The following is a 12,874-nucleotide window of genomic DNA, read 5'->3' as shown; positions in this document are numbered from 1 at the left end:
AAACCGGTCTGCCTCTTTAAGAACATAAGAACATAAGAAATAGGAGCAGGAGTAGGCCAATCGGCCCCTCGAGCCTGCTCCACCATTCAATAAGATCATGGCTGATCTGATCCTAACCTCAAATCTTCTATCACTCTGCATCCACCCGAACCCATGTGATCTCCCGGGAGAGGCGAAAAACCAGATAAAGACCCAATGGCCAATTTGGGAGAAAAAAATCTGGGAAATTCCTCTCCGACCCATCTAGGCGATCAAAATTCTTCCAGGAGATCACTCTGTCCCTATATTTTCTACAGTACTTACCTTCTGTAAAGGCGATCTCCACCCCAGCCAGGAACAGGAATAAAACCATCTCCTGAAATCTAACACAGAATTAGAACACAGTAGGAGCAGAACAAGGCTACACGGCCCCTGGGCCCACTCCACTACCCACAGGGCCATGACCATTCCGAACCTAGACTCATGTCCAATTTCCTGCCCGCTCCCCGTAACCCTTAATTCCCTTTACTTCTAGGAAACTATCTATTTCTGTTTTAAATTTATTTAATGATGTAGCTTCCACTGCTTTCTGGGGCAGCAAATTCCACAAACCTACCACCCTCTGAGTGAAGAAGTTTCTCCTCATCTCAGTTTTGAATGAGCAGCCCCTTATTTTAAGATTATGCCCCCTAGTTCTAGTTTCACCTATCATTGGGAACATCCTCACCGCATCCACCCGATCAAGCCCCTTCACAATCTTATATGTTTCAATAAGATCGCCTCTCATTCTTCTGAACGCCAATGAGTAGAGTCCCAATCTACTCAACCTCTCCTCATATGACCACCCCCTCATCCCCGGGATTAACCGAGTGAACCTTCTTTGTACTGACTCGAGAGCAAGTATGTCCTTTCTTAAGTATGGACACCAAAACTGTATGCAGTATTCCAGGTGCGGTCTCACCAATACCTTGTACAACTGCAGCAATACCTCCCTGTTTTTATATTCCATCCCCCTAGCAATAAAAGCCAACATTCCATTGGCCTTCTTAATCACTTGCTGCACCTGCATACTAACTTTTTGAGTTTCGTGCACCAGGACCCCCAGATCCCTTTGTACTACAGTACTTTCCAGTTTCTTGCCATTAAGATAATAACTTGCTCTATGATTTTTCCTGCCAAAGTGCATAACCTCACACTTTCCAGTATTGTATTCCATCTGCCAAATCTCTGCCCACTTACTTAGCCTGTCTATGTCCCTTTGCAGGTTTTTTATGTCCTCCTCACTCACTACTTTCCGTCCCATCTTTGTATCATCTGCAAACTTTGATATGTTACACTCGGTCCCCTCCTCCAAATCGTTAATATAGATTGTAAAGAGTTGGGGACCCAGCACTGACCCCTGCGGAACACCACTAGTTACTGGTTGCCAATCTGAGAACGAACCATTTATCCCAACTCTCTGCTTTCTGTTAGAGAGCCAATCCTCCACCCACGCCAGAATATTACCCCCAATCCCGTGATTTTTTATCTTGAGCAATAATCTTTTGTGTGGCACCTTGTCAAATGCCTTTTGGAAGTCTAAATACACTACGTCCACTGGTTCCCCTTTATCCACCCTGTATGTTACTTCCTCAAAAAACTCAAGCAAATTTGTCAAACATGACTTCCCCTTCATGAAACCATGCTGAGTTTGTCCTATTAAATTATGTTTATCCAAATGTCCCGTTACTGTCTCCTTAATAATGGACTCTAACATTTTACCAACCACAGATGTTAGGCTAACAGGTCTATAGTTTCCAGCCTTCTGCCTACTACCCTTTTTAAATAAGGGTGTTACATTAGCAGTTTTCCAATCTGCCGGGACCTTTGCTGAGTCCAGTGAGTTTTGGAAAATTATTACCAATGCATCCACAATCCCTACCGCTACTTCCCTCAAGACCCTAGGATGCAAGCCATCAGGTCCAGGCGATTTATCCGCCTTGAGTCCCATTATTTTACCAAGTACCACTTCCTTAGTGATTTTAATCGTATTTAGTTCCTCCCCCCCTAGAGCCCCCTGTTTGTCCAGTGTTGGGATATTCTTAGTGTCCTCTACTGTAAAGACTGATACAAAATAATTGTTCAGTGTTTTTGCCATCTCCATGTTTCCCACCATTAATTTCCCGGTCTCATCCTCTAAGGGACCAACATTTACTTTAGCCACCCTTTTTCTTTTTATATAACTATAGAAACTTTTACTGTCTGTTTTTATATTTTTTGCTAATTTACTTTCATAATCTATCTTCCCTTTCTTAATCAATCTTTTAGTTATTTTTTGCTGTCTTTTAAAGACTTCCCAATCTTCCATCCTCCCACTAGATTTGGCTACCTTATATGCCCTTGTTTTTAGTCGGATACTATCCTTAATTACTTTATTTAGCCACGGATGGCTATCTTTTCTTTTACACCCTTTTTTCCTCAGTGGAATATATTTTTTTTGGAAGTTGTAAAATAACTCCTTAAATGTACACCACTGGTCATGTACCGTCTTACCCTTTAATCTATTTTCCCAGTCCACTCTAATTAATTCCGCTCTCATACCTTCATAGTCTCCTTTATTCAAGCTCAGCACGCTTGTTTGAGATCCAACCTTCTCACCCTCTAATTGAATATGGAACTCAACCATGTTATGGTCACTCATTCCAAGGGGATCCTTTACTAGGACATTTTAAATTAATCCTGTCTCATTACACAGGACCAAATCTAAGGTTGCTTGCCCCCTGGTCAGTTCAGTTACATACTGCTCAAGAAACCCATCCCTAATACACTCAATGAACTCTTCCTCAAGGCTGCTCTGCCCAATTTGATTTGTCCAGTTAATATGATAATTAAAATCCCCCATAATTATAGCTGTTCCCTTATTACAAGCCTCAACTATTTCCTGATTAATACTCCGTCCAACAGAGTTGCAACTGTTCGGAGGCCTATAGACTACACCCACTAGTGTTTTTTTCCCCTTATTATTCCTTATCTCCACCCAAACTGTTTCACTATCCTGCTCCTTTGACCCAATATCATTTCTCTGTATTATAGTGATTCCTTCCTTTATTAACATAGCCACCCCACCTCCTCTCCCTTCCTGCCTGTCCTTCCTGATTGTTAAATAACCTGGTATGTTTAATTCCCAGTCATGGTCACCCTGCAGCCATGTTTCTGTAATGGCCACAAGATCATACCCATATGTCATTATTTGTGCCGTTAACTCATTCATTTTGTTACGAATGCTACGTGCATTCAGATAAAGAACTTTCAAATATGTTTTGTGACACTTAGTTCCTGTTTTTTCCCTTTTTAGTACTTTACTTTTTACTCCATACCTTCTGTCCCTTCCTGACACATTCTGTTTTTTAATTCCCCCACTGCTACCTAAGTCTATGACCTTCTCTGTTGTCATTTCTATTATTTGCTCTCTAGAAACCTCCCCCCCACTAATTAGTTTAAAGCCCTCTCTACAGCCCTAGTTATATGATTCGCCAGGACTCTAGTCCCGGCATTGGCCAAGTGGAGTCCGTCCCAACAGAACAGCTCCCTCCTGTCCCAGTACTGGTGCCAGTGTCCCAAGAAGCAAAACCCATTTCTCCCACACCAGTCTTTGAGCCACGCATTTAACTCTTTAATTTTATTTATCCTAGCCAAATTCGCTCGTGGCTCAGGTAATAACCCAGAGATTATTACCCTTGAGGTTCTGTTTTTAAATTTGACCCCTAGCTGCTCATACTCCTTTAACAGAACCGTCTTCCTTGTCCTATCTACGTCGTTTGTACCAACATGGACCACGACAACTGGATCCTCCCCCTCCCACTCCAAGTTTCTTTCCAGCCCAGAAGAGATGTCCTTAACCCTGGCACCAGGCAGGCAACACAGCCTTCGGGACTCCCGCTCTTGACTGCAGAGAACCCTATCTATCCCCCTAATGATACTATCCCCTACCACTACAACATTTCTTTTTACTCCCTCCACTTGAATGGCCCCCTGTACCACGGTGCTGTGGCCAAGTTGCTCATCCTCACTGCAGTCCCCGCTCCCGCCCTCACAGGGAGTAAGAACCTCGATCCTGCTGGACAAGAACAAGGGCTGCGTCTCCTTCAACACTACATCCTGGATCCCTGTACCTTCCTCACTCGTAGTCACACCGTCCTGTCCCTGACCACGGACTACATCTGCAGTAATTAACTTCATTGGTGTGACCATCTCCTGAAACATAGAGTCCAGGAACTTCTCCCCCTTCCTCCTTTAAGACGCTCCTTAAAGCCTACCTCTGACCAAGCTTTTGGTCACCTGGCCTAATTTCTCCTTATGTCGATCGGTGTCAAATTTTTTGTCTTATTATACTCTTGTGCAGCGCCTTGGGATGTTTTACTATGCTAAAGACGCTATATAAATACAAGTTGTTGTTGTTATGTTTCCCGTTGAGCAGGTGGAACAGATCATCCGTCCCTCGGATGAGGTGATCCCTCAGTTCAGGGAGAGGTTCGAAGTGGACAAGTTTGACTTTGTCTTCATGAACCACTGGAAACGATGCTACCTGCGGGACCTGCAGTTATTGGAAGACTACAATCTGCTGCAGGAGGGCAGCATAATCCTGGCGGACAATGTCATCTTCACCGGCGCCCCCCACTTCATGCAGTACGCCAAGAGCTGTGGCAAGTACCGCTGGAAAATCCACCGCACGCACCTGGAGTATTTCCGCTACATCAGGGACGGGATGGCCGAACTCACCTTCACTGGGCTCAAATAGAGGCGTGACCTTTGACCCGAGGCCTTCAGAGACCGAGCAGAACCCACGTTCAGGGAGAGCAGGGGGTTTCAGATCAGGAATGGTTATTAAACTCAAGGCAACTGTGTCACCTTCTCCCCACATCCCTCAACCCCACCGACCCACATCCCTCAACCCCACCTTCTCCCCACATCCCTCAACCCCACTGACCCACATCCCTCAACCCCACCTTCTCCCCACATCCCTCAACCCCACCGACCCACATCCCTCAACCCCACCGACCCACATCCCTCAACCCCACTGACCCACATCCCTCAACCCCACCTTCTCCCCACATCCCTCAACCCCACCTTCTCCCCATAACCTCAACCCCACCTTCTCCCCACATCCCTCAATCCCACCGACCCACATCCCTCAACCCCACCTTCTCCCCACATCCCTCAATCCCACCTTCTCCCCATATCCCTCAACTCCTCGACTCACCTTCTCCCCATATCCCCAACCCCACCTACCCACCTTCTCCCCATATCCCCAACCACCTTCTCCCCCTAACCCCCAACCCCACCTACCCACCTTCTCCCCATATCCCCAACCCAACTACCCACCTTCTCCCCATATCCCCAACCCCACCTACCCACCTTCTCCCCATATCCCCCAACCCCACCTACCCACCTTCTCCCCATATCCCCAACCCCACCTACCCACCTTCTCCCCATATCCCCAACCCCACCTACCCACCTTCTCCCCATATCCCCAACCCCACCTACCCACCTTCTCCCCAACCCCACCTACCCACCATAACCCCAACCCCACCTACCCACCTTCTCCCCATATCCCCCAACCCCACCTTCTCCCCATATCCCGAACCCCACCTACCCACCTTCTCCCCATATCCCCAACCCCACCTACCCACCTTCTCCCCATATCCCCAACCCCACCTATCCACCTTCCCCCCATAACCCCAACCCCACCTACCCACCTTCTCCCCATATCCCGAACCTCACCTACCCACCTTCTCCCCATATCCCGAACCCCACCTACCCACCTTCTCCCCATATCCCGAACCCCACCTACCCACCTTCTCCCCATATCCCGAACCTCACCTACCCACCTTCTCCCCATATCCCCAACCCCACCTACCTACCTTCTCCCCATATCCCGAACCTCACCTACCCACCTTCTCCCCATATCCCCAACCCCACCTACCCACCTTCTCCCCATATCCCGAACCTCACCTACCCACCTTCTCCCCATATCCCCAACCCCACCTACCCACCTTCTCCCCATATCCCGAACCTCACCTACCCACCTTCTCCCCATATCCCGAACCTCACCTACCCACCTTCTCCCCATATCCCCAACCCCACCTACCCACCTTCTCCCCATATCCCGAACCTCACCTACCCACCTTCTCCCCATATCCCGAACCTCACCTACCCACCTTCTCCCCATATCCCCAACCCCACCTACCCACCTTCGTCCCATATCCCGAACCTCACCTACCCACCTTCGCCCCATATCCCCAACCTCACCTACCCACCTTCTCCCCATATCCCGAACCCCACCTACCCACCTTCTCCCCATATCCCGAACCTCACCTACCCACCTTCTCCCCATATCCCGAACCTCATCTACCCACCTTCGCCCCATATCCCCAACCCCACCTACCCACCTTCTCCCCATATCCCGAACCCCACCTACCCACCTTCTCCCCATATCCCGAACCTCACCTACCCACCTTCTCCCCATATCCCCAACCCCACCTACCCACCTTCTCCCCATATCCCGAACCTCACCTACCCACCTTCGCCCCATATCCCGAACCTCACCTACCCACCTTCGCCCCATATCCCCAACCCCACCTACCCACCTTCTCCCCATATCCCGAACCTCACCTACCCACCTTCGCCCCATATCCCCAACCCCACCTACCCACCTTCTCCCCATATCCCGAACCTCACCTACCCACCTTCTCCCCATATCCCCAACCCCACCTACCCACCTTCTCCCCATATCCCCAATCCCACCTACCCACCTTCTCCCCATATCCCGAACCTCACCTACCCACCTTCTCCCCATATCCCCAACCCCACCTACCCACCTTCTCCCCATATCCCCAACCCCACCTACCCACCTTCTCCCCATATCCCCAACCCCACCTACCCACCTTCTCACCATATCCCTCAATTCCATCTCTTTCTAGAAACTCATCCAACTGACCCGACCCCATGGATTCTCCGCTTCACTCCCTGGGATCTTATCCCAGAACTCGATTCTCCATTGGGTGAAAGGGTGAACAACAACCTTTAGCAGAGTTTGCAGTATTCAAGCACAGACAGTGCTTGTGGACAAAGTGCGTTGTTCTTATGTTACTGGACTAATAATCCAGAGGACACGAGTACAGATACCACCAGGGCAAGTCGTGAATTCAACTCAATTTAAAAAAATAAATAAAAGATATAATTGGAAATAGTAAAACTGGTAATGCTAAAAGTAACCATGAAGCTGTCGGATTGCCGTAAAAACCCAACTGGTTCACTGATGTCCTTTAGGGAAGGAAACCTGCCGTCCTTTTTTGGATACTAAGGGAATCGAGGGATATGGGGATCGGGCGGGAGGGTGGAGTTGAGGTCGAAGATCAGCCATGATCTTATTGAATGGCGGAGCAGGCTCGAGGGGCCGAATGGCGGAGCAGGCTCGAGGGGCCGACTGGCGGAGCAGGCTCGAGGGGCCGAATGGCCGACTCCTGCTCCTATTTCTTATGTTTTTTACATCCTTAACTGCCCTCTGAAATGGCCACTCAGTTGTATCAAACGGTTCAAGGCGGCGGCTCACCACCACCTTCTCGGGGCAACTAGGGATGGGCAATAAATGGTGGCCTTGCCAGCGACGCCCACAATCCTGGGCCTCCTGCAGGTCAGTTGATCCGATTGACCATGTGAACATGTTAATAAATAAATCCAATTACAATGGGAACAGTGGAAGTGCAGAGAGCGAGGCTTTCCTGAACTGTGCGGGTCTTTGCCTTGCCCTGAGGTGTGAAAAATAGCCAGAGTGTGATGTAAATTCCACCCAGTTTGCGGAAACTGCTTGCAATAACTAACCAATAACCCCTTGTGTGTGAGAGTGTACTGAGGCAATAAACTAATGGATAATGTAACCAAGGTAAAAATGCTTCATTTTTGTCACCATCTCATCTTCTCTCCAACCTACACTGAGAGCCAGGGAGTTTCCTCTGGGTTTTCTAGAGATTGTTTCAAAGTCTCTTTTCCAAAAAGCCCAACCTTTCCAAACAATGTCAGTCCCTGATACATGAAATCATAGAAGTTTACGGCACGGAGGGAGGCCATTCGGCCCATCGTGTCTGTGCCGGCCGAAAAAGAGCTCTCCAGCCTAATCTCAAGTTCCAGCTCTTGGTCCGTAGCCCTGTAGGTTATGGCACTTCAAGCGCATATCCAAGTACTTTTTAAATGTGCTGAGGGTTTCTGCCTCTACCCCCCTTTCAGGCAGTGAGTTCCAGACCCCCACCACCCTCTGGGTGAAAAAAGTTCTCAACTTCCCTTTAATCCTTCTACCAATTACTTTAAATCTCTGCCCCTTGTTTATTGACCTCTCTGCTAGGGGAAATAGGTCCTCCCTATCCACTCTATCGAGGTCCCTCATAATTTTATACACCTCAATTAAATCTCCTCTCAGCCTCCTCTGTTCCAATCTTTCCTCATAGCTAAAATTCCCCAGTCCGTGCAACATCCTCGTAAATCTCCGCTGTACCCTCTCTAATGCAATCACATCTTTCCTATAATTTGGATGACCAGAACGGCACGCAGTATTCTAGCTGTGACCTAACTAGTGTTTTATACAGTTGAAGCATAACCTCCCTGCTCTCATAGAGCCACAGAGTTATACAGCACAGAAAGAGGCCCTTCGGCCCATCGTGTCCGCGCCGGCCATCAAGCCCTGTCTAATCTAATCTCATTTTCCAGCACTTGGTCCGTAGCCTTGTATGCTATGGCATTTCAAGTGCTCATCTAAATGCTTCTTGAATGTTGTGAGGGTTCCTGCCTCTACCACCCTTTCAGGCAGTGAGTTCCAGATTCCAACCACCCTCTGGGTGAAAAAGTTTTTCCTCAAATCCCGTCTAAACCTCCTGCCCCTTACCTTGAAACTATGCCCCCTTGTTATTGACCCCTCCACTAAGGGGAAAGGTTCCTTTCTATCCACCCTATCTATGCCCCTCATAATTTTGTATACCTCAATCAGGTCCCCCCTCAGCCTTCTCTGCTCTAAGGAAAACAACCCCAGCCTGTCCAGTCTCTCTTCATAGCTGAAGCGCTCCAGCCCAGGTAACATCCTGGTGAATCTCCTCTGCACCCTGTCTAATGCAATCACATCCTTCCTATAGTGTGGCGACCAGAACTGCACACAGTATTCCAGCTGTGGCCTAACTAGCGTTTTGTACAGCTCCATCATAACCTCCCTGCTCTTATATTCTATGCCTCGGCTAATGAAGGCAAGTATCCCATATGCCTTCTTAACCACCTTATCTACCTGTCCTGCTGCCTTCAGGGATCTATGTACATGCACACCAAGGTCCCTCTGATCCTCTGGCCTTCCTAGGGTCCTACCATTCATTGTGTATTCCCTTGTCTTGTTAGTCCTCCCAAAATGCATCACCTCACACTTTTCAGGGTTAAATTCCATTTGCCACTGTTCTGCCCATCTGACCAACCCATCTATATCGTCCTGTAGCCTGAGGCTTCCCTCCTCGCTATTTACCACTCCACCAATTTTCGTGTCATCTGTGAACTTACTGATCATACCTCCTACATTCATATCTAAATCATTAATGTACACTAGAAACAGCAAGGGACCCAGCACCGATCCCTGCAGTACACCACTGGACACAGGCTTCCAGTCACAAAAACAACCTTCGACCATCACCCTCTGCCTCCTGCCACTAAGCCAATTTTGGATCCAATGTGCCAAATTGCCTTGGATCCCATGGGCTCTTACCTTCTTGACCAGTCTCCCATGCGGGACTTAGTCAAAAGCCTTACTGAAGTCCATGTAGACTACATCAACTGCACTACCCTCATCCACACACCCACATCCACTCCACTCTCATAGTCTTTCCCACGCTAATAAAGGAAAGTATCCCGTAAGCTTGTTTCACTCATACCCACACCAGCCTCCCAAGAAATGTAATACACTTCCAATGTAGGAAAAACAAAGAACTTGCATTTCTCCAGCACCTTTCACGACCACCGGACATCCCAAAGCGTTTGACAGCCAATGAAGTACTTTTGAAGTGTAGTCACTGTTGTAATGCAGGAAACGCGGCAATCAATTTGCACACAGCAAGCTCCCACAAACAGCAATGTGATAATGACCAGATCATCTGTTTTAATGAGGTTGATTGAGGGATAAATATTGGCCCCAGGACACTGGGGAGAATTCCCCTGTTCTTCTTCGAAATAGTAACTGTGGGATCTTAAATAAAAACCGAAAATGCTGGAAACACTCAGCAGGTCAGGCAGCATCTGTGGAGAGAGAAACCGAGTTAACGGTTCAGGTCGGTGATCTTTCGTCAGAACCTGGGATCTTTTGCGACCACCTGAGAGGGCGGACAGAGCCTTGGTCAAACGTCTCATCTGAAAGACGGCACCTCCGACAGTGCAGCACTCCCTCTGTATCAGCCTAGGTTTCTGTGCTCAAGTCTCTGAAGTGGGACTTGAACCCAGGACCTCCTGATTCAGAGGGGAGAGTTGTTCTGTCCCGGGAGGGAGTTTGGTCGGAGTGAGGGACAGACTGGGGGTTTCTGTCGCTTTTACCTCAGATTTGTTTGTTTTGTGTGTTTTTAAAGACTGTGCACTGAGGTGATGAAAGCATTGGTTATCAGAGTGACTGGAAACATCCTCAGAATTGAAGTAAACTGACCTGGTTTCAGATTCCGTGCGCTTTATTCACACATTCCAGGTTTTGCTGGGAGGGGGAGGGATTTTATTTTGGCGGGCTCGGGTTTAAAATGGCCGTCCTTTGGTTGGATCCACCCGGACACCGGAAGTGCTGCACCCGGGGACCGGAACCTTCCCGTCGCTCCGCTGACGGCTGGGGAGCAGATTCAGCGGTGGACCGACTTCCGGCGAGGGGGGAGCGGCGGTTGGTCAGGTAGGCGCGCGTCTGACAGAGCGCAGCCGCAGAGAGCAGGCTCCGCCCCCGGCCACCAGGGCACGCCCACAGCCCCAGGGCCCAGGTCAGCGAGCCCCGCCCACATCCCCAGCACTCCGCCCACAGCCCCTGGACGTCGCCCCCGAGCCCCGCCCACAGCCCCAGGACTCCGCCCCCCCGAGCCCCCGCCCACAGCCGCCAGACCCCGCCCCGAGCCCCGCCCACATCCCCAGGGCTCCGCCCCCGAGACCCGCCCACCAAGCCCCGCCCCCGGGCAACGCCCACTGCCTCTGGGCCCGGCCACAAGGCCCCGCCTCGTCCCAGGGCCCCGCCCCCAGCCATCAGGCCCCGCCCACATCCCTGGGGGCCCGCCCCTGGTCACTGGGCCCCGCCCACATACCTCGGGCCCCGCCCACATACCTCGGGCCCCGCCCCCAGTCATTAGGCCCCGTCCACGGTCCCAAGGCTCTGCCCCCATCGCCAGGGCCCCACCCCTGATCACTGGTCCCTGCCCACCGCCCGTCACCAGGCCCTGCCCACACACCCCAGGCCCCGCCCCCAGTCACTGGGCCCCGCCCACGGCCCCAAGGCGCTGCCCCCATCGCCAGGGCCCCACCCCTGATCACTGGTCCCTGCCCACCGCCCCTGTCACCGGGCCCTGCCCACACACCCCAGGCCCCGCCCCAGTCACTGGGCCCTGCCCCATCCACAGGTCCCGCCCCCAGTCACCGGGCCCTGCCCACACACCCCAGGCCCCGCCCCCAGTCACTGGGTCCCGCCCCCATCCCCAGGCCCCGCCCCAGTCTCTGGGCCCTGCCCCATCCACAGGTCCCGCCCCCAGTCACTGGGCCCCACACACACACACCGGGCCCCGCCCCCAGTCACTGGGTCCTATTCCCAGGCCCCGCCCCAGTCACTGGGCCCTGCCCCATCCACAGGTCCCGCCCCCAGTCACTGGATCCTGCCCCCATCCCCAGGCCCCGCCCCCAGCCACTGGGCCCCGCCCACGGTCCCAAGGCTCTGCCCCCATCGCCAGGGCCCCACCCCTGATCACTGGTCCCTGCCCACCGCCCCTGTCACCGGGCCCTGCCCACACACCCCAGGCCCCGCCCCAGTCACTGGGCCCTGCCCCATCCACAGGTCCCGCCCCCAGTCACCGGGCCCTGCCCACACACCCCAGGCCCCGCCCCAGTCACTGGGCCCTGCCCCATCCACAGGTCCCGCCCCCAGTCACTGGGCCCCACCCACACACACCGGGCCCCGCCCCCAGTCACTGGGTCCCGCCCCCATCCCCAGGCCCCGCCCCAGTCTCTGGGCCCTGCCCCATCCACAGGTCCCGCCCCCAGTCACTGGGCCCCACACACACACACCGGGCCCCGCCCCCAGTCACTGGGTCCTATTCCCAGGCCCCGCCCCAGTCACTGGGCCCTGCCCCATCCACAGGTCCCGCCCCCAGTCACTGGGCCCCGCCCCCAGTCACTGGGTCCCGCCCCCATCCCCAGGCCCCGCCCCCAGCCACTGGGCCCCGCCCACGGTCCCAAGGCTCTGCCCCCATCGCCAGGGCCCCACCCCTGATCACTGGTCCCTGCCCACCGCCCCTGTCACCGGGCCCTGCCCACACACCCCAGGCCCCGCCCCAGTCACTGGGCCCTGCCCCATCCACAGGTCCCGCCCCCAGTCACCGGGCCCCGCCCACACACCCCGGGCCTCGCCCCCAGTCACTGGGCCCTGCCCACACACCCCGGGCCCCGCCCCCAGTCACTGGGCCCCACCCACGGTCCCAAGGCTCTGCCCCCATCGCCAGGGCCCCACCCCTGATCACTGGTCCCTGCCCACCGCCCCTGTCACCGGGCCCTGCCCACACACCCCAGGCCCCACCCCCAGTCACTGGGTCGCCCCAGTCACTGGGTCCCTCCCCCATCCACAGGTCCCACCCCCAGTCACTGGGTCCCACCCACACACACCGGGCCC

General features: G+C 52.8%; 1 protein-coding gene across 1 annotated transcript in view; it reads left to right on the top strand.

Moving 5' to 3' along the window:
- Positions 1–5,269, top strand: part of tomt (transmembrane O-methyltransferase) — a 17,794-nt gene extending 12,525 nt beyond the window's left edge. The window contains exon 3 of the mRNA XM_085999770.1: positions 4,436–5,269. Within this exon, the coding sequence (XP_085855896.1) occupies positions 4,436–4,756 (321 nt within the window). The 3' untranslated portion in view covers positions 4,757–5,269. The remainder of the gene's footprint in view (positions 1–4,435) is intronic.
- The last annotated feature ends 7,605 nt before the right edge of the window (positions 5,270–12,874 follow it).

Source organism: Somniosus microcephalus, chromosome 10, assembly GCF_052327205.1.
Source record: "Somniosus microcephalus isolate GS21.2 chromosome 10, FLI_Smic_1.0, whole genome shotgun sequence".
In the NCBI taxonomy this organism is placed as follows: domain Eukaryota; kingdom Metazoa; phylum Chordata; class Chondrichthyes; order Squaliformes; family Somniosidae; genus Somniosus; species Somniosus microcephalus.
This window is presented reverse-complemented; position numbering and strand designations above follow the sequence as displayed.